We start from the raw sequence: 23,301 nt of genomic DNA, 5'->3' as shown, positions 1-23,301 counted from the left end.
TAGTTAAAGGTAGTGTGCTACAAGAATATTTAAATATAAAATAATATTCCACAATACAATTTGAGTTTTTTTTTTTAATATTTTTAGGTTCTAGAAAACGAAAACAGTCCCCTGTGCCTGAAAGAATTGAAAAAAAAAGTTCTTTTTTATTAAAAATTTAAGAAAAGAGCTTTTGGTGTATCGAGAGTGAGTGTAACGAAACTTTTTTTTGTTACTATTGATTTTTTTTGGTTTATTGGATGAACTGTGAGTAACTGAACGTACCCAAAATTTTGAGTACATCTCTTTAGCTGTGCTGATGATGTATCATCGGTCATCACACTCTTGCAAAAGAACACGAGGGATGTCGTATATCGTCTCATAAAAGAATTTGATTTAGAATACACAATATTAGCGTTATCATGCTAAGCTGATGTCACAATAGACATAACCACCAGTAGTTCGACTGCAAAGAAACGGACAGGTTTCAATATCTGTCAAATTCGTCGGGTTTCACTAGGATTATGAACGGAATGTGCCTCGCGCTGGCTGATATAATTTATTTTTAAATATTTAAAATAATGATTTCAAAATTGGATTCTGACAATTTTAATCGCATGTGCCAAAACACAAACAACAATACGACCAAAGAGGAACACGTCCATCGAATATGTCGTAGTTTTGAATTCGTAGGTAACAAGTTAACAACCCTAGCGACGATTTTCGTCATAATACGTCAAATTTAAAAATTTCAACATCAGTTCTAAGTCGGCATACTCTATAATTCTGTCTACTCTGCTGATGTTGAAGTAGAATAGGCACCGCTCCGTCATATTGCAACTACTCATAAGCTAAACCAAGAGCCAGAAACAGCCAGAGTTTTCTCTTACCTCTAATAATTATGCTATACTCGTACTTTCCCATTTAAACTTAAAGTATAAATGGGAAAGTATGTTTGTTTGTCCTTCCTTCACGCCCTAGCGAAGCAACTAATCGACATGATTTTTAGTACATACTAAGTCGAAAGAATGAAGAGTAACAAAGGCTACTTTTGGCTTTGCAAAAACATAATGTTCCTAAAATACTCATGTTTTACGCGATTTTTGAATTTCATGCGATCGAAGCAGGGGGCAAAAGCTAGTAACTCATATAGAGGTAAGAACGGCAACCAACTATTATAGAGCTTCGGTCGCGGACACTTTAGGAGGTATCCAGTTTTGAAAGTTTACCGCACCTTCGATAAAATTTAAGGTAATTTTTTTTTCCTCTCTCCCACTCTCTCTCTCGAATTTCGTCTCCCACTGACGGACCCTTATGACAGTTGCTCCCTATTGCCAGACAACTTATGCCAGTTACTTCCCACTGCCATACCACCTTAAAGTATTTTAGGGAATAATTAAGGGTGTCTGAGATGAGATTCATACATTTCCGAAAGAAGTAAGAAAAAAAAGCGCTTTACATTGTATCGAAGGCTAGGTAGACCTTCAAAACTGGATACCTCCTAAACGCGATCGAAATTCTATAGTTGCTGTTTGTTCATACAGGAAAACTTTCAGCTTTTATAAAATGACAAAAATCTGTCTATCGCTGGCTCTTAATATATAATTGGCTGGATAAAAAAGGCTTCTCCTGTAAAGTAGCGTTTTTGCAACAGCGCCCTTATTCGTAGGATACGACGATATGTGCAATGTGTGCAATGCACACGGGCGCCATCCTCTAGGGGCGCCAAATTTCCATCTTTAGGGGCGCCAAAACCAAGGTTCCAAAAAATTTGCCTAAAGGGGTGCCAAAATCTTTTTTTTTTTTTGCACACAGGCGCCAGTAGCCCTTACGGGGGCCCTGTTACCTTTTTCGTTTTCCATATGAAAGAAAGAGAAGACATGACATTTGAACAGGCTGTTAACGTTTACAGACGTTGGTGAAATTGGGTCTTAAAATGTCTATAGCTTTAAACACAAATTTTACTCCAAACAAGCAATAAAAATTGTGTCTTTTCTCATTGATGTATAGGTATAAATACCTATATTTACTTAATAAATATTTTTTATTTTTGTGGGCCGTGAAGGTAATTTCATTTCCTAATATGGACCCCGAGGGAAACTAATGACCCCTGGCCTAGGAAATAGGAATCAATTTCCTTGCACGTGGCAATACACGGTAGGCACGTTGTAACTAAACAAGTATTTTGTGATGTTTACCGTCTTTCATCCAGTAAATAAAACACAATTATTATCTTCGTTCCCTGAAAGGCGACAGTAATTAATCAACTGTTATATAAGTATTCCTTTAAAAACCTTAATTAAAGGTCGAAGTCTAAAAATACATCTTAAAAGGATTCTCCTAATTAAATCTAAACAAAATGTCGTAATTGGTATCGAGATAAAAATGTTTTAAATAGGAGTCAAAACAATAAATGTGAAAAAATATATTGTGTTTCACACCTACGATTTTTTACTAATTAAGCAGTAAAATATCTGGAATAAATAACTTACTTTTGGGTTACGGAGTGCGTGTAATTCCGATTTTACAATAATCCAATTTAAGCGTTAGATGAGTGTGAAATTGAAATTATTCCCGTTGGAGTAGTTTGCCGTTGCGTTGCGGCCGTAGGGTTTGGACCTCCGAGGGCCGAGGGCTGGTGAGCACTATTGATTCAGCCCACGCAAGGTCCAGCCCAGCTATATGTTCGGGCCACACTAACGTTTAACGTCAATGCCCAACAACGCGACAATTATTGCGATAATTTTAACGCGTTAAAGTGGGTGGCTACACTTGAACGGTCAACGTTTAATGCCCAACGGCGTTGAAAACGGCGTTGATTTTACTTAATCGACAAAAAAAGGAGGTTATCAATTCGTCGCCTATGTAGGTAATATTCCAGAACTGCCTAATTTTCGTATATCAGCGTCTGAACAAATGTGCCAAAATAATTCAAAAGTGTAGGTATTTATGTATGTAAGTATGTATGTATGTATGTTTTTATGTTCTGGAACTACCATTGCGATTTCAGTAAATCTTTCTTTGTTGTTCTAGATATTGTTCAACTTAGGGAATAGTGTAAGTTGCATCAAAATTGGTTCAGTACTTTTGGAGGTAGGGCGATTTAATTCTAAATTACGTACAATTTTGAAGTCGCTTTTATATTTTTATAATGTTAATTCATTTCTTCAAAAGGTAATAATTCTATTATTCGTCGTCAAGCATCACTTTGCATTCCACGATTCTTGTAACTTTTGAGTTTCAGATCCCACAAACATGGTTTGGTTTGCAAAATCTCAAAAAAAAGCAATTACTTTCTCGTTTAACTAGAGTGGAGTGAAGACTCCATAACCAAAGTACGTATTTAAATTAAAAAACGTGCGATTTAAATGTAAACAAGTCGAAGCCAACACGTGTGATCCCGTCGGGCTCTCAACGCACAGTGACGATACGTAGTGTGGCCGCTTCATCGCATTAATTCTCGCGTTAATCTCTTTGATGTACCGCCACTAGAGCTATCGCCAAACGGCATTGTAAACGCCGTTGAAAATTATCGCGTTAAATTGTGGCTACACCTACGGCTAACGTCCAACAACGCGATAATTAGGCGGGTCCACACCAAGCGAGCCGCCTCGGGCGAGGCCCGCCGCGCGCGGCAAGCTAAGCAGCCGCGGCCGAGGCATGCTCGCTGAGGGCGAGTTGGACGGGCGTACACAGCAAGGTTGCCTCGCTCGAACAGCCCGAGCCATTGCGAAACGATGGCACCGCACGTACGCACAGCCGTGGCAGCTTATGCTTTTATTTTGCTATACACAACTATAAAAAATAGGAGAATCTCGTCTGTATCATCCTAACAAAGACTCCATTTTTTTAGATCCTTAACAGGAATATTCATTTTGCGGCTGATTTTTCTTCAAGAATCTTCCCTCATCCCTCTGTTAGAGTAATTGGGATCCCTGGCATCCCAAAGCCATACATTTGCGGCGTATAAACTTATTAGTTGTCGACTCTGATCGTTAATTTTTGACCGCGGCACAAAATAAAACATGTGACGTCCACACTGGGCGAGGCAAACGACCGAGGCACCATTGAGCATTTCAAAAAACCGACACCGCTCGGCTCGGCCGCGCGCGTACTCGCCCGAGCGTGAGCGTGCGCCCGCCTCGGGCGAACAACGTCCACACCAAGCGAGCGTACGGCGCATGCCGCGCGAGGCGGGCCTCGGCCGCGGCGGCTCGCTTGGTGTGGACCCGCCTAACGGCGTTTGACGTTAATGTGGCCCGAACATTAGAGCCGGTCCACACGGCTCGTTGCTTCGTCGCAACGCACATATGACGGACAGTAGCCCCGGAGACGAATCGGGAGGGGGTGTTGACGCTAAGACTGCTTCGTTATAACTAGACCGAAAAGTGCATGCAAATATGCACGAAAAATAGCCGAAATATGCACAAAATATGCACAATCAAAATCCACTTATGAGGTTTTTTTAAGAGTGCCAAATGCGCTAAAATTCATCATTCCATCAAATCCAGGATTTTTCGTTTCTTATACAGTACAAATAATTTTCTACCAACATTTTCCGATTAAAATCTTAGTGCATGGGCACTAAGATTTTAATCGGAAAATGTTGGTAAAGAAAAAAGTAAGCTTCCATGGGGAAGCTTACTTTTTTCTAATGTTGCCAATTCCAAAGAAAAATGTTAATATACAGGGTGCAATTAAACCTTCCTGCCAAATTTTTTCCAGGGCTTAGGTAACCACTAGGAGAGTCCATTTAACCAAAAAAAAATTGGGCGTTTTTTTTCAATGATATTTTATCCTATTTAAAATCATTGCAGAACAGTTACTCGTGGCGCGGGGGAATGAGAGGGGGTAACGCGGGGGGATGCGCGCGCACGGGGTCACGTCACGCGCGGGCGACGCGTCGTGTCCTTTAATTGTAGTGTATTTTAGGATAACTCTCGAGGCTTTGGCAGGAAGGTTTAATTGCACCCTGTATAGCACCTGTCGGGTGAATTGCGAAAATCTCGGAAGATAGTAAGCATAGATAGGGCCCACAGAAATTAAATTTTTTTAAGTATATATTTTGATTTTTTATCTATCGTACCTCTATTTCTTGACATCGGTGTGTATTATGATAGCTATTTTGGAGACTACGAGGGCACAAAACGACTGAACTATGTACTGTCCACGAAAATTTGCCAAAATATGCACTAACGCCTGAAAAGTGCCATTATATGCATTCGCATATGCAAGTATGCAAATGCATATAATTCGATGTCTAGTAATAACGATGCGATGTCGCAGCGCCCGTGTGGCCGGATATGCGTCAAACGTGAAACGGCAGCGCTCGCGCTCCACTGCGTATACGGGTTTCTGACGCCTACGTCGTAGCGTTGCGTACGCTACGACGTAGGCGTCAGAAACCCGTATACAGGGTGTAACAAAAATAAGTGATAATACTTTGGGGTGTGTACGTGTTCCTTGTACAGAGTTCACTGTGAAAGTTGCAGCGCTGAAAGACAAAAAATTTTTTTCACTTTTGTATGGGGAAACTCGTGACGTTCGGGCCCTTGCCCATACAAAAGTGAAAAAAAAAATCGTCTTTCAGCGCTGCTACTTTCACAGTGACTTCTTTACAAGGAACACGTACATACCCTAAAGTATTATCACTTATTTTTGTTACACACTGTATATGTCGTAGGATTATTTGATAAAGCGAATTATCGCGAAAATTCTAGGGATTTCGCAAAAACACGGATAATTAGATAATGCGGATTATATTTTTCAATTTTACTAAAAAAAGTTAGGTTTTTTGGGAAAACGCGAGTTGCCTTAGTAACATTGCACATTCTTAACGCTGATTGGCTTGATTTTTGCTCACTGGCCAACTCTTATTCTGATTGCTTACTATCTTTTCCTATGTATCTTTGAGGTATTACACCATAGAATTATAAAGGGTAAGAAATTACAATGCCTATTCAAAAGAACTTACTATATATACAGTTTCTCCGGTTAGGGACTTTTAATATAATATATAAATTATATTAAAAGTCCCTAACCGGAGAAACTGTTAATTTCTGAGCTCGGTAATCGTATATTTTCAGGCGTGCCCTTGTACGCGCATGCCTAGTTTGCATTTAGGATAATCCGCCACTGTCGGGGGCCCTTATTGACGAGGCAGGTATTCGTTCCATGAACTCGTCGATAGCTAAATTAAATATTCCACTGACTTACAGACCGATTGGCGCCCGAGTGGCTTCATTCGATTATGCAATTATTCAGTTTTTGCGTTGGTCAATACAAAGTTATTTTCGATACATTTGTAACTTATTTGTAAAATGAATGATCGTTGGATCGACTATTACAATTTATACTTTGTTAATATGAATAACTATAATAAACGAGGGTTGAGGACAATTACATAACATGATAAACCTAACTGAAGTTTCCTGATATGAATATTATAATTTATAAATTATATCAATAGCATTCAAATTTTTCAAAATTACAATCAACTTTTTAATAACGATGCGATAAGTCGAGATTCGGACTGACAGAAAGGCGGTTTTTACTTTATAAATTGACGCTGTTAAGCATTTGTGTACCATCCTACAAAAAATTACTTACGTTATGAATGCAATTATGTTCTTTAGATCTTTTAGAACAAGACTGCATTCATAATTCAACGATAAACACTTTTGTGGGTTAGTACACAAGCGACCAAATGTATAATACTGCAAAAATATATTCTTCATTTTTTGCAATAGCAGGAGAAGCATCCCACAATCTTTTTTAGGATGCTTCTACTGTGACATTAATTGGCTTTCTTTTAAAACGTTAACTTTTTCAGGACTCGATCTACTTCACGGTAGTTTTGGAAGCATTGAAGCAGGATTGCCGTGCTCAGGGCAAGTGTCTGATGGGAGCTACGGAGATGGGTCAGCTGGCTATGGAGTACCTCGACGATAGGAAGTTCGACTACAACAAGCTCGAGAAAGAGATAAAAGCTAATATGAAAGAAAGGGAGCGAACGCTGAAGATTGTGAGGCGCGAGCTCACTTTCCTCACAAATTCGTTCCCCAATTTGATACGGAAAGAGGTATGTAGCCGACTTACAAAAATGAAGTTCTTAGTTTTTAATCCATACAAAATAAGATAGTGTGTCTGTCCCTTACATGCTCACGCTGATACCTCTCTAACAATTTTAATGGGTATGATGTTTTGAGTTCCAAAAGGAATATGGACAAGTTTTGTCGGTTCTAAAATTTATGAAACAAAAATACATATTATATTGAAACTAGATGACGCCGGTGATTCTCCGTTGCGCCATAATTAATTGTTTATCGCATGGGAACTGTAAATTTTTTTATACCGAATTTTATCAAAATCGGCTCAGTACGCCCAAACGTGAAGAGTTCATAGACAAACACACCTACACATTTATAGTATTTTTTTTATAATATCAGCTATGGACGCTTCACACCACGTCAGTCTGGCCCCGTGCTAAGTACCTAAAGGACTTGTGTTACAGGTACCAGACAACAGAAATATATTTAATACTTTTATACTATACATATTATATTTAAGATTTTTATCATATCATACACATAATATTTAGTACACATCCAGACCCGGGAACATTGAAAACTTTTTGTTCCGTCGGCGGGATTCGAACCCGCGACCCACGGCTTGAGCTACCAACGCGCTCACCACTGAGCCACAGAATTCGTCAGTATTTATATGGATAAACAAAGACGTAAATCGTAATATTTTCAATGAAAGCGTAATCACTAATCATATTGTCAATTTTGTAATTTTCGAATCGATATTTCATTTGCTCTAATAGTATTTATTATTTCAATTAATTGAAATCGCATTTCATTAAGCATTTCCTCGGCGGTTGAAGTTAAAACTCAACTCGTAGTAGTGCTACGAAATTTCCTCCTTTATAAAGACCGCTGCTATTCGTACTTCGTAAACTAACAGTAAATCATGTAAATCACATTAATTTAATGAATTTTGTGTAAGTAGTGTGACTATTTTGCACAAGACCCCGTTAAACATAATAAGTAACCGACTTAACTCTTAGTAAGTTATTGAAATATATTATAATAAGCTTTAAGTAACTAAGCTACTAAACCTATTTTTAATTAAAAAAAGATTATTCAAAATTGCATCGTTTTTTTTCGCATGGTTACGTAATTACTAATTACGTTGCAATGTGACGTGACCCTTAAAAATAAGTTTGTACACATGCAGTGAACGGCGCATGTGGAGTGTACCGAAAAAAACTTAGTGTTTTTAATATTTAGCGGTACTTGAGTTAGATAAGTCGGTGTCCTAATGCTTTTAGCGATGGCCACTCATGGCTTGAGTCAAGGTTGCTAGATTCACAATCCTCTGGTTGTTAGGAGGTGACGAACCTGGACGAGCTATATGAGGAGGAGGAGACTGGTAGCAGTCACTCGGTGCACTGGGAGTTGGAGGAGGTGGTGGGAACCTGCAAACGGCTGCAGCGGGCGACGCTGTCGCAGTCCTTCGACTCCATACTACCCAGGTCCATTATTTGATAACAAATTTGGAGAAAGGCTGATTGACCAATCTACCACTTTTAGATCTGTTTTCCCAGCACAACAATGGCGGCTCAAATGTTGCCGCTTCAAACGCCATAAGAACACCTAGGTGACTATCCATCTGGCAGGATGTTGCAAAAAGCGAAAAGGATCAAATCGACAAACATAAAAAAATTTAGTAAAATTGGTCCAGGCGTTGTTGAGTTATGCACTTACCAACACATTTTGCAATTCATTTTTAATATTACAAAATAAGCTCATACCAAAATATACTTACACAAAATTCTCGTGCTGCACTGCTTATGGTTCCCAAACTTTTCTGAAACGGCTGGACCGATTATGTTTAAATTTTTGTATTTTCCTGTGTACTTAATTAGAAAAGGCCAAAATCTATTTCTCATTCCTGAAATGACGTAGTAACATACAAAACTTAACATAATATCCTAAATCGCACATATAGAAGATCCCGACATGGCGTCGACGTGACACAAATAACGTCTCCATGACCAAAAATATTTCCCATACCGCATAATATGGCAAAACAACGTGCCAGATCAGCTAGTAACACTATAGAATAAATATAATACAAACTTGTTCATTGTTTCAGCCAGTAAATGACCGCTATTAGAACAAGGATTGTTTTTAAAAAGAATTATAGAGCTTCGTAGAAATATTGTTAAGTTTTTGCACCTATTCAAAACAACGCTAAAATCATTCGTTTGGCTTCCTTGCCTCGTGCCGAACGGAACAATATATAAACTTTTTCCTTAAAATTCTCATATTTTGCAAAAGTGACTTAAAAAACTTTTCCTTCAGAATTTGATCAAAATATATTGTAACTTACTAGTACGGGAGCCCTAGAACATTTTTTTTTATTACTATCAAGATAATTTTTTGTGAGTAGCTTCATTTTGATAAGACGAACAACATTTTTATTTGCGAAAAATTTTGACAGTTGTAGCTAACAGAAATAGAAAGGATTTCATACTTTGACTTGATGGTCCTAAAATATGCATTATTCTAATATATTTGTAAATTGTAGGACAATGTTACTCTTAAATTATATAACTATTAACCTATCAATATCCAAAAAATCAGCTTGTTAGGGCTACGTTTTGAGAATACACCAGGGGCTAGAGAAATGAAAAAAAAGTACGTGTAATATGTATAGCTGTCTCCCTTACCTCAAGCCTATACCGCAGAACGCGATAGAGACAAGTGCAGAAAATCAACGATTCGTTGTCCCCTGATTCCTTCTCCAATATTTAACCGATTTAAGTACTTTTTTCATCAAAGAATAAAGAAAGGCTTGAGCTGTGTTGCTATGTTTTATTTTTTTGTATAATCTAGCCAAATCTGTTTTCTGGATGTTTGCACGCAGCAGAAAATTTGGCCATATTTTTGGGTTTTTGAACGTTCATATCTTATTTAATAATTAAATTATGAAAAAAAGGATAACATAGGGACATTGTATTAGTGGCCGTAGATATTCAGGAAAAAAATTATAACTCTATTAGCATTATCCAGGGAGGAAACAGGGGACAACGTTTGTATGGAAAAAAGGGCGGTGTGGACTCCTTAATAGTCATATAATTTAAGAGTAACATTGTCCTACAAATAAAACAGTCCATATTTTAGGACAACCAAACTACTCACAAAAAATTAGCTTGATTGTAATTAAAAAAAAAATGTTCTAGGGCTCCCGTACTATACCTACTTGTTGATACATAAAAATTAAAATAAACATGTTTTTATTTAAAATAATTTTCCCAGTCCTACCCTAGCCACTATTTATGCAAAAAAACCAAAATTTTCAAATTATTAGATCAATCCATCCATTTACGTCTTCATTTTTAACCCCCGACAAAAAAGAGGGGTGTTATATGTATAAGTTTGACGTGTCTGTCTGTCGGTCTGTCTGTCTGTCTGTGGCATCGTAGCATCCAAACGGGTGGACCGATTTTGATCTAGTTTTTTTTGTTTGAAAGCTGACTTAATCGAGAGTGTTCTTAGCTATAGTTCATCATCATCAGCCTGCTCCGTGCTGAAAAATCGCGGTTCATCTGTTTAGTGAAGGGCATATTAGCAACTTGCAGTTGTTTGGTGGGCTTTATATTTTGCATTCTAGTTCGTGACATTTATGAATACTTACATATTAATGAAAGTTGACCTGGTGCTACAGCATCACCTGGTAATCAATAGGATACCGAACTCATCACCAACTTAGTGCAATGGTTTCGTGTTTGGGCTCATTTTAATTGCGACAACTAGTAAGACGTAGATAAACAGTAAATTTTTGCATGCTGTTGCTGCAACATCACCTGGATTCTATAGGAACCGAGCTCCATATGAACCCAAAGTGGAGGTTTCATGTTTGGACTCATATTGACGGCCTCATTCAAAAGGACATTCTGAGATGGTATTCATTGGGATATAATAATATTATGATCCTGTTGATAGGAATTATTCTGCACTATAACCAACATTTAAAAAGCATGCGATAAAATAAAATTAAGAAATTAAAAAAAAACCCCGCCAAACATCTTTAAAAAGTAATGAAATATTATATTATTTCATTACTTTTTTAAATTTAAATAATTTTTTTAACTGACTTTAAGTTAAAATAATTCCTAAGTGTAAAGTGATATCTTAGTCCATAATTGTTGTCAAGGTGTGTCGGGGGACCGCTAATGTAGATGTTTGATTTCACATAACATTATAGTTTAAGGGTCAGTTCACAGTGAACCGAATCGAGACAATCAGTGACATGACGATACAAAATGCAAAAGACACCATTGGCGGTCCCCCGACACACCGTAACAACAATAATGGACTAAAATATCACTTTACAATTAGGAATTATTTAAACAGGTAAATTAAACAGGTAAATATATTAAGTATTTCATTACTTTTTAAAATTGTTTGGCGGGGGTTTTTTAAATTTCTTAATTTTATTTTTTAGGGTTGTGTACGATTTTTATTTGCGCACACCCTATCGGGTGGGGTGTCGTTAGATAGTTTTTTTTTTAAATATTATGAGTATTCATAGATCATTTTCCGATTTAGGGATCCATTTGTAAAATATTAAGTTTTAAAGTGGAAAAAATCGTTAGAGTACAGTGTCCCTTTATCAGCTAAACGGTTGCTTCTGGAAATGTGAAAAAATGCACGAAAGTAGGAAATATGCTGAACTTACAAGGAAAACTATCACGGCTAAGAAGACTTTATAAGTTATTGAGTAAGTAATAGTCGATCAACTAAAAAATGTATTCGGCGAAGTATAAAGGAACTTTTCGTTCAAATTCCTTTGAAAGTAACTGATATGATGTTGTTAGTAGTTATAAATATACGTTCATTGACCATATAAAAATTTTCAAAAACTAGCGGTACTACGGAACCCTATATTGCGCGTGGCCTGATACTCACTTGGCCGGTTTTTGTTAATGAAAAGGCATGATGATATATAGGGTTTCCTTGATGCTACTTAGACTTTAACTCATATTGGAATAATTGGTCCAAAATTCAATTGTCTCTTTCCACAGGCTCAAAGATCAGAAGCACCAAGCGGAGAGACTGACTATACAGCTGAGGTTGAACAGTCAGAAGAGAGACGCACTACTGGAGAATAGACAACACGCGTTGCTCATGTTGGACTGCTTGAAGAACGTTGGACAGGAGCGGACGGCGCAGTGAGTATCGCTTTTACTTTTTAACCCCCGACAAAAAAGAGGGGTGTTATAAGTTTGACGTGTCTGTCTGTCGGTCTGTCTGTCTGTCTGTCAGTCTGTCTGTCTGTCTGTCTGTCTGTCTGTCTGTCAATCTGTCTGTCTGTGGCATCGTAGCATCCAAACGGGTGGACCGATTTTGATCTGTTTTTTTTTGTTTGAAAGCTGACTTAATCGAGTGTGTTCTAAGCTATAGTTCATCATCATCAGCCTGCTCTGTGCTGGAAAATCGCGGTTCATCTGGTTCGTGAAGGGCCGATTAGCAATTTGCAGTCGTTTGGTGGGCTTTATATTTTGCATTCTAGTTGACATACCTGGATTCTATAGAAGCCGAGCTCCATATGAACCCAAAGTGGAGGTTTCATGTTTTGACTCATATTGACGGCCTCATACAAAAGGACACTCCTAGATGGTATGCTATTCACAAATTTTTTGACAGATTCTCCATACTTGATCTGTCAAGTTAATTGGTGGATAGCCTTATCAGGAAGTGATGAAACAGGCCCAGGCCATACACAAGTTTTAACTGGCCATTGGCCGTGCTTTTGACGTTTTTGTACATGACTATACAGGGTTCCCAAAGTGATGATGCGCTTAGAAATTTTCGTAATTTTTCCACAACAGTCGTATTTCCCGAGTATACCGGTGAGTTACTCGTAGCTGACGGACCGGCGACAGCGGGCAGCCACCGGTTATGTAATATTTACTTCTATTTCCTTTGAACAATGCAAGTGCATTGTTTGGGGCTCTTACGTTTCATAGATTCGGGTGTTTCCGTGATTACGACAATAATTAGCGAAGATTTTCATGCGCATTATTAATTTGGGAGTACTGTAATATTATAATATCTATTATTTATCTTCCGAGTTCCTACCGAGCGAGGTAATATATTATTCGTTTAGGTCGAAGCCCATGAGATTGATTTCAGCTGTTGTCGTATAAATATAGTAAGTATAAACAATAAACCGACGCACTTAGAAAACTTTGATACGGCAATGCAGGAATATGGCGCTAATTGTGGGTGACGCTACAACACAAAAAAAAATTCCAGTCCTCCCTTTTTTGGAAGTCGGTTAAAAATAACACCTCTCTGTTTTCGTCTGGAGTTGATACAATTAAATTAAGAAATTTAAATAAACCCCCGCCAAACAACTTTAAAAAGTAATGACATAATAATATATTTTACTGACTTTAAGTTTAAATAATTTCTAAGTGTAAAGTGATATTTTAGTCCATAATTGTTGTCACGGTGTGTCGGGGGACCGCAACAGGAACAGTGTGTTTTGCATTTTGTATCGCCATGTCACTGATTGTCTCGATTTGGTTCGCTGAAAACTGACCCTTAAACTATAATGTTATGGGAAATCAAACATCTACATAAGCGGTCCCCCGACAACAATTATGGACTAAAATATCACTTTACTCTTAGGAATTATTTAAACTTAAAGTCAGTAAAATATATTATTATGTCATTACTTTTTAAAGTTGTTTGGCGGGTTTTTTTTTAAATTTCTTAATTTAATTTTATTTCATGCTTTTTAAACTTGTGTTGGTTATAATGCAGAATAATTCCTATTAACAGGATCATGTTTACTTAGTTTTTAGTTTAGTTTTGTTACATCCCGTATGAATTATTATGAGAGTGATGAAATTCTTTTTAAGTTGCTTGATTGAGATTTAAGGACACCCAATTATAGCACATTGCTACTTAAGAGGATTCCACACCGCCATTTTTCCCATACAAACGCTGTCCCCTGTTTCCTCCCTGGATAATGCTAGTAGAGTTATAATTTTTTTCCCGAATATCTACGGCCACTAATACAATGTCCCTATGTTTTCCTTTTTTTCATAATTTAATTATTAAATAAGATATGAACGTTCAAAAACCCAAAAAAATGGCCAGATTTTCCACTGTGTTCAAACGTCCAGAAAACAGATTTGGATAGATTATACAAAAAAAGCAAAACATAGGAACACAGCTCAAGCCTTTTTTTAATCTTTAATGAAAAAAGTACTTAAATCGGTTAAGTTTTGGAGAAGGAAACAGGGGACAACGAATCGTTGATTTTCTGGATTTTCTGCAGTTGTCTCTATCGCGTTCTGCGGTATAGGCTTGAGGTAAGGGAGACAGCTATAGATATTACACGTACTTTTTTTTCATTTCTCTAGCTGCTGTGGTATCCTCTTAATGAGAGAAAAGTCGTAAAAAATAAAAGCTGTAAAATACTTTATGCCACTCGAGTTTGAAATTAGGATTTGTGTGCAATATTAAATTGGACCTTATTTTATTAAGAATACGGTTCGTTTTTCGAATTACGGCAACTAGTAGGTACTACTATAACAATAATAGCTTTATGCCGATTTATATTTCACTTGATTTAATGAAAGTTAAATTAAGGTTTACCATTTATGACGTATAAAAATACTACTTGCTAGATCTCGTTTAAACCAATTTTCGTTGGTAATTTTTAGGTTTTATAGTAATAGTACTTGTACTATTATCTATTCTGTGGTAATAGTAAGTAAGTAGTAAGTAAGTTAGTCTTTAATGTACATCATTATTTTATTTATTTTTTTACTTTTCATGCCCCTACTTTAGAAGTTAGAGGGGGGCGTGAGGGGACACACATTTTACCACTTTGAAAGAGTCTGTTTCGCAAACTATTCAGGTTAGAAAAAAGTTATAGTAGAACCTCAAAATGTTTTTGAAGACCTATCCATAGATACCCCACACGCATAGGTTAGATGAAAAATAATTAAATTTTTTAACATTTTTTCCAATTTTTGTATCAAGATCTTAATGCGGTTCTTAGACGACATCTACTAACCAAGTTTTAATAAGCTCTTATAGTTTAGAAAAGTGGCTGTGACATACGGACGGACAGACAGACAGACAGACATGACGAATCTATTTCGTGTTCCGTTTTTTGCCATTTGGTTATGGAACCCTAAAAAGGCACGAAAATTGTACGAATAATAATCGGCCGGAGTCGGAGTCGCACACGAAGGGTTCCGTACCGTTATAGAGCAAAATTAGGCCAAAAATTGTGTGTATGGGATTAAAGTTTTGATTTTCACTACTAAGAACTTTGAGAAAAATTCAAATATCATATAATATTCATATCAAAAATGGCAACAGGTAGGTTGCCATTTTTGATATACTTAGAGGAAAAAAGGCCAAAAAAATTACGTTTATTGTATGGGATCACAGTATGGGATATACATTATACAACCCCCCATAAATATTAATTTTATATAATATAACCTGTGAAAATTTCAACTTTCTACCTATTAAGTACCGTTCTTGAGTTACAGCCTGGAGACAGACAGACAGACGGGCAGACGGACAGATAACGAAGTGTTAGTAATATGGTCCCGTTTTTACTCTTTGGGTACGGAACCCTAATAACTGAAGAAAGGACTTGTCATCTAGTTTGACTAGAGACATCAGACAAGGTGAATGTTTTTTTTTGTTTTGAAACAAAAATCATTCGCCTTGCTTGTTTATGGAAATGCTATACTTAATGTTTTCTCCATGTCTAATAGGTACCTACATTGGAAAAATCAATCGGCTAATGCAAAACATTGTATTAACTTATTCATTGCGTATTATTAATGAAGTTAATGGGATTTAAATAATCCTACTTCCTACTATTATTAATACTAATATTAATTCCTACTATTATTAATATTAATATTATAAAGACGAAAGTTTGTTTGGATGTATGGATGTGTGGATGTTTGTTACTCTTTCACGTAAAAACTACTGAACGGATTTTAATGAAACTTTACAATAATATAGCTTCTACATCAGAATAACACATAGGCTACAATTTTAACCGACTTTCAAAATGGGGGAGGTGTTATGTTCGTTTTTTTATGTTCAACGATTACTCCGCCGTTTGTAAACCGATTTTCAAAATTTTTGTTTTGGTATATAGGCCATCATCTCAATTAGGTATTATATTTACAAAAGTGGTGATCTGATGAAGGATCCATAAGTAATCGAGGGAACTCATCAAAAATATATAGGAAAACATGTGGTGACTTCGGTTTCGTGAGAAGTATTCTAAGCATATGCTACCAACAAGTAAGATTTTGCACCAAGGTACCAGCTGGTATACCGTGGTTCGGAAGGTGCTGAGAGAACTCCTGATTCTTTATAGATACAAGTTTGGGAGTTTCGGTGTTGTTTTAAAAACGGAAAGCATATTATGCTACTAAGTAAATTACATTCATCATCATCATCATCATAACTACCATATTATACCATGCATCGTCCCATGATTATGAGCCTATTATGACCCTGTTATTGGTACTTTTCATAGCCTTTTAGATCAAGACTCGAGTTTGTCAAGCGATAATTTAAAACAATCTATACTTAATATTATAAACCTGAAGAGTATGTTTTGTTTACAATATGGCGTGGCGGTATTTTGTGATTGTATTAAGATATTTTTCGTAATTATACGTTATACGTTACAAGTGTTATTAAAGTAACAGAAATTATGGGAGAGCATACGAGTGAATCAAAATTTAAACAAAATATATTCAAGGAGAAATTTCGGGATTAAAAAATGCATCACCAAGGTATTTATTGCAATTTTGTTCAAAATGAGTTAGAATACAATAATTTATTCTTATTTTCTTTCTTTATTAATAATTTATTATATTATATCATTACATTTGTGTAATAATAACACTAAACTAATGGTCACCTTAGTTAATTTGCCATTTAACCAGTTAGCTAAGCGTCGCGCGTCGTCTAGCTTTAGTGTTGAACGTTGCAGTCAACAAGTCGGCTAAACGACGTATAGCCGTGTGATTGAATGGCGTCGTTCAGTCAAAGGGCTAGCTGTTTAATTGAACGGCTTTTTTAACCAGTGGAATGCGACATATATGTCGCAGCCGACTGGCTTAAATAGCCGCTAGACGTGTGATTGAATAGCGTTGTTCCGTCAAAGCCCAAAGGGCTAGCTGTTTGATTGAACGGCTATTTAAACCAGTTGGCTGCGACATATATATATATATATATATATATATATATATATATATATATATATATATATATATATATATATATATATATATATATATATATATATATATATATATATATATATATATATATATATATATATATATATATATATATATATATATATATATATATATATATATATATATATATATATATATATATATATATATATATATATATGTATATATATAACAAAATAAACATCTAATTATTATTCATACTTACTCCAAAAAGTTATAAGAGTACTTAGGTTGTAAATTGTAATTAACGTCTGATTTTTTGAGCAACTACCCTTTGTATCTATACTATAATCCATACTAATATTATAAATGCGAAAGTGTGTCTGTCTGTTACCTCTTCACGCTCCAACCGCTGAACCGATTTTACTGAAATTTGACATGGAGATACTTTGAGTATCGGAAAGGATATAGGATACTTTTTGTCCCGGAAAAATGTACGGTTCCCACGCGATAAACTAATTTTGGCGCAACAGAGTTGCGGGCGTCATCTAGTATTATTATAAATGCGAAAGTGTGTCCGTCTGCCTGTTACTTCTTCACGCCCAAACCGCTGAACCGATTTTGCTGAAATTTGGCATGAAGATAATTTGAGTCCTGAGAAAGGACACAAGATACTTTTTATCCCGAAAAATGTACCCGAGTTCCTGCGCGATAAAATAATTAGGCGCAACGGAGATGTAGACGACATCTAGTTGGTAAAGCAAATTCGAAACAAGAAACGCTTGTACAGGTCATGTCAAACCTGTAACCTCTCTACAAAGGCTCAAACAAAGGTACAGGCAATTTTTGTGGAAAAGTGTACCAGACACGCTGGACGTGAAATTTTTGTGTTGTTCAAAGTTTCGCAAAATAAAAATGTTTAAATCTATGAAACTACTGTATGTAGGCGCAATCAGAAACCACTGTAACCGGATCTTTAGAATACGGCGTGATTGGTTCACGCAAGGTTTGTTTTACGCTGGTCTTCCGCTTTGCAAAAATGAATGAAAACAACTAAAAGTGTGGTTTATTCAGCCTGTCGATCATTGCTTAGTAATGTATGTGTATCGACTATATTATATAAACACTTGCTGACGATATAATTATTACACTCTCATTCATGGGTGTACCCAGGATTTTAGCTAGGGGGTAGGAGGGGAGGAGGGGGCAACGTACCTGTTTCGAGAAGATGGTCGCTATTTGAATCTAATAGTAGGTACATTATACATAATATAACTAAGCTATGCTGTAAGCTAAATTTCATAATAATATAATTGTTACGTTAATGTCGCAGCCGACTGGTTTAAATAGCCGTTCAATCAAACAGCTAGCCCTTTGACTGAACTACGCCATTCAGTCACACGGCTATACGTCGATTAGCCGACTTGTTGACTACAACGTTCAACACTACAGCTAGACGACGCTTAGCCAAGTAGTTTAAAGGCAAATTAACTAGGGCGACCATTAGCGTAATATGTAATTTGGGAGAATAGGAAAACTTTTTGTATTTTATTGAAAGATTATTCTCGGATTAAGTTTAAGGGGTGACCAAAAGTTTAATGCAAAATGTAAAAATAAAAAATTCTGAGGCGTGTTTTGTGACGGTCGCCGGCTGCTGCCGCAGCACAGTCACAGTTCTTACCTAACCTACTTTTGGACTTTTTGGATTGTGTTTGTTTTTGTTTTGGCGGGGGGCTGCACCGGGCAACCCCCGAGCCCCCCTTTTGTTTGATGACGGTCGCCGGCTGCTGCCGCAGCACGCTCGCTCGGCTCCCTCTGTGTTGTGGTCTAAGTTCTAACCTAACCTAACCAACTTTTGGACTTTCTGGATTGTGTTTGTTTTTGTTTTGACGGGGGGCTGTGCCCCCCGAACCCCCCTTTTTGGTGGGCTGCGTCCATCCATTTCATAATCCCGTAATTTCTCCTCGAATATTTGTTGAAATTTTGATTCACTCGTATGTGCCTCTACAACTTTTGTCTCTTTAATAACACTTGTAACTTTTATTAACTACTTTCTTTCCGAAAAACAACCACAAACACCAACAAACACCTGCTAGTTGACGCCATATTGTAAATAAAACGCACCTAGCGCCGCAGCGGTGCGCGCTGAACTACTTCAATTAGACGGCGGCTTTTGAATCAGCTGTAGTCTTGAACGTTTTGAGCGACTAAAATCCTACTTCCTACTAATATTATAAATCCGAAAGTTTGTTTGGATGTATGGATGTGTGGATGTATGGATGTTTGTTACTCTTTCACGCAAAAACTACTGAACGGATTTTAATGAAACTTTACAATAATATAGCTTATACATCAGAATAACACATATAGGCTACAATTTTAACCGACTTTCAAAATGGGGAAGGTGTTGTGTTCTTTTCTTATGTTCAATGATTACTCCGCCGTTTGTTAACCGATTTTCATGAATAAAATAATATCTTTTCTTATAATACAAAATGGGTTTTAAAAATTATTTAACAAATCTGAATTTATATGCATATTTATATTGGGGTACTTCTAGACCCCACGCGTGACGGAACGTTACCTAAAACAACGCGTGTACTTAAAGGTTAATATTATAAACCTGAAGTGTTTAGAGTATGTTTGCTTGAACGCACTTATCTCAGGAACTACTGGTCTTCCGCTTTGCAAAAATGAATGAAAACAACTAAAAGTGTGGTTTATTCAGCCTGTCGATCATTGCTTAGTAATGTATGTGTATCGACTATATTATATAAACACTTGCTGACGATATAATTATTACACTCTCATTCATGGGTGTACCCAGGATTTTAGCTAGGGGGTAGGAGGGGAGGAGGGGGCAACGTACCTGTTTCGAGAAGATGGTCGCTATGGTATATTGAAATTAAAAAAATCATGAAAATTGACTTATTAATCTGACTGAAAATATAATATTTTGTTCCAACACTTCATTTTGCGCAGAGTAGGTAACATGTTTTTAATTCCCACTTGCCCGGAAAATTGACGTATATTGGCATATATACGTATACGGGCAGCTGCCCCCCCTGCCCCTACCCGGGTACGCCCATGCTCTCACTAATAAAAAAGTTATAACTAAAACGAAGATTAATTAGTTAAGTATTATATAATTTGTTGTCTTTATCTTTTTTCCAAAATATTAGTTAAATTGGATTAGATAGATAGGTTCATTGCATGAATATTTTTATACAAAAGGGGGTTAGTAGTTACCTAGGTTAGTAGTTATTAATCCTATTTCCTACTTTGAGTCGACATAATATTGCAAAACACCATTATAATACAATAATCGGCCAAGCGCGAGTCGGGTTCCGTACCGTTGTGAAGAAAAAATATGCAAAAATTGTGTTTTTTGTATGGGAGCCCCCTTAATTTTAATTTTAATTTAATTTTATTAATAATTGTTAAATTACATACATAATTGAGGAGTCCGTGTAAATTTCAACTGCTTACCTGTTGTCACTTGTCAGTATTGATATCTATCTATATATTAATGTGAGCCAAAAACTTTGTATCCCTTTTGACGAAAAATGGGGAAACGTAGATGAATGAAATTGTGCACAGTTATAGTTTATATGGTGAAGGAGTGCATCGAGCTAATATTATTTTGAAATTATGCTTTTATCATACATTTTTTTTAACAAATAAAACATTACACACACTACAACACACACACTAGGATAAATGACAGATTTTTGAGTGACAAGCCTATACATAGGAATTATACTCTTTTATTTATGGTTGAAATCTGTTGACAACATTGACAACAAGGTGACAAATTGAAAATGGATTATAGTTTTTTTTATTAAATCTTAGATAATTTGTGGTGCGATAGTTTTACACCCACCAAGGTGTCTTCGAAGGGTTTTCCTTTGCCGGGCGGCGACTAGCGACGTCCCGAGTTAAAGAGAATCTTCCTTCAGGCCAAACCTTTCCAGGTGAGTGTTTATGCTTTTCTACCGCTGAAAAATTCACTAGGTATTGAAGCACAAGCTTCAGGGAAATGCAGCTGCCTCTCCAGCGAGAATCATACAATTAGACAATGCTTACACGGCCAGTCTGAGATCAGCTGAGTCCCAGAGACGAAAGTTGAAAAAAAATATATGATAAAGTCAATATTTTTTTACAAATTAAACGTAGTAGTCCTAATGTCGTTGAAACTAAGGTCGAATTTCGACCATTGGGCGATCTCAGGTAGAGCAAAAAAGGCCAAAAAAAATAAGTTTTTTGTATGGCAGCATTAAATATGAATTTTATTTTATTTTATGTATTTGTTGTTATAGCGCCAACAGATATACACAATCTGTGAAAATTTCAGAAGTCGGTTATAATAGCGGTTCTTGAGATACAGCCTGGAGACAGACAGACGGACAGACAACGAAGTCTTAGTAATAGGGTCCCGTTTTTACCCTTTGGGTACAAAATCCTAAAAAGTATGTAGAAAGCGGCAACACAGGTTATCCGGTAAAAAAAATCTTGTTCCTGCTACCGTGTAAATATTATTACATCTTTTTACATTCACCAACTGAAAGTAATATTCAATTTCATTCCAACGGAACGCACACAAAAACTTGTTTGGCGAATGCACGGGATGAAATAGCCCCTAGTGTTGCCAGGTATTTGTACTACCCTCTCGAATCGTGATGTTTATCATTTTACAAACGTTTGTTAGCCATCGTGGATTTGTGTTAGGCTGGATGTATTTTTGATTATTTTGATAGTTGGTTAGGTACACTCCGAACCGAAGAACGCATTGAAATAAAACGTAACGGAAACTTTACGAGAAAATTACTTAAGGGTCCCTAAATACAGAAGAGCCGATCGATTCGATCGGACTGATCACAGGTTGATCTAAGCGGACATGTGCACACACAGGATGCACACAAGTTCGAGTTCGGCCAGGTCATTTTGGCCTCCTTGTATAATAAAATGGATTATGGCAGCCTTTAGTCTGCTTTATATAATTAATAAGTACTGTCGACTTCTCTGATAGTAGCCGCACAAATTTGGCTTACTAAATGATCATCACATCTAGGCAATAGAGATCAACGCACCGCTGACACCATCGAATTACCGACCGAACTGACTGAGCAGCACATATATTTTGTTGCTTCAAAGCGAGGGTTCATTTTGTTTTTACAACTGATGTCGCCCGAAAGCCAATCAAATACCAGATAGTGGGGTAAAACCTGTTAAATCCACCTCTGTGTAAGTAACGAACTGGCGGAATAGTATTGTCTGCGGCTTTTAGACGAAATAAAATTTCATTTCTTTACAAAGTAAATCTGTCATGACTCATGGTCAATATTATGGCGGTCGCTCTCATGCTATTTTTGTAATAATGGGGCAATTGAAATACATTTTAACTTTTTATTATTATTAGCATTTAAAAAGTTCATACTATAGAAAGTCTCATTATTGGCATTCGTAGTATTTTCAAACATAAATCTAAGTTGCCAAGACGTGCCAACAATAGGGCTGCAAACGACGCGATGGCATAATTTAAATTGCCCCGCAAGTAGAACAATTACAAGATTCATTCTACAGCTTTTAAGAATAAAGGTTTCGACCTGAAACGAAACGTCTGAGTAAGTAGATAGAGTAAATTTAATCTCGTTTTAGCTTTCAAACTTTAATTGGAAAACTTACGTTCGTTTTTGAATTGCTAAAGTTACTTTAAAATTTTAGAGCATGAGTTACGTATGTCCGACTTCTACGAGGTACATATTTTTAACATCTATAGAATATAGATAGGTGTTTATTTGAATCTAATAGTAGGTACATTATACATAATATAACTAAGCTATGCTGTAAGCTAAATTTCATAATAATATAATTGTTACGTTAATGTCGCAGCCGACTGGTTTAAATAGCCGTTCAATCAAACAGCTAGCCCTTTGACTGAACTACGCCATTCAGTCACACGGCTATACGTCGATTAGCCGACTTGTTGACTACAACGTTCAACACTACAGCTAGACGACGCTTAGCCAAGTAGTTTAAAG

The 23,301-nt window shown here is 36.6% G+C and overlaps 1 protein-coding gene across 1 annotated transcript in view; it reads left to right on the top strand.

Annotated features, from left to right (window-relative positions):
• The window catches only part of LOC121739282 (eukaryotic translation initiation factor 3 subunit A), a 56,092-nt gene that overhangs the window by 9,902 nt on the left and 22,889 nt on the right, over positions 1-23,301 (top strand). The window contains exons 5-7 of the mRNA XM_042131649.1: positions 6,812-7,060; positions 8,373-8,518; positions 12,077-12,223. Of these exons, the coding sequence (XP_041987583.1) occupies positions 6,812-7,060; positions 8,373-8,518; positions 12,077-12,223 (542 nt within the window). The remainder of the gene's footprint in view (positions 1-6,811; positions 7,061-8,372; positions 8,519-12,076; positions 12,224-23,301) is intronic.

The sequence above is a fragment of the Aricia agestis genome, chromosome Z (assembly GCF_905147365.1).
Source record: "Aricia agestis chromosome Z, ilAriAges1.1, whole genome shotgun sequence".
Classification (NCBI taxonomy): domain Eukaryota; kingdom Metazoa; phylum Arthropoda; class Insecta; order Lepidoptera; family Lycaenidae; genus Aricia; species Aricia agestis.
Note: the sequence above shows the minus strand (reverse complement) of the source record. Positions and strands in the feature narration are given on the sequence as shown.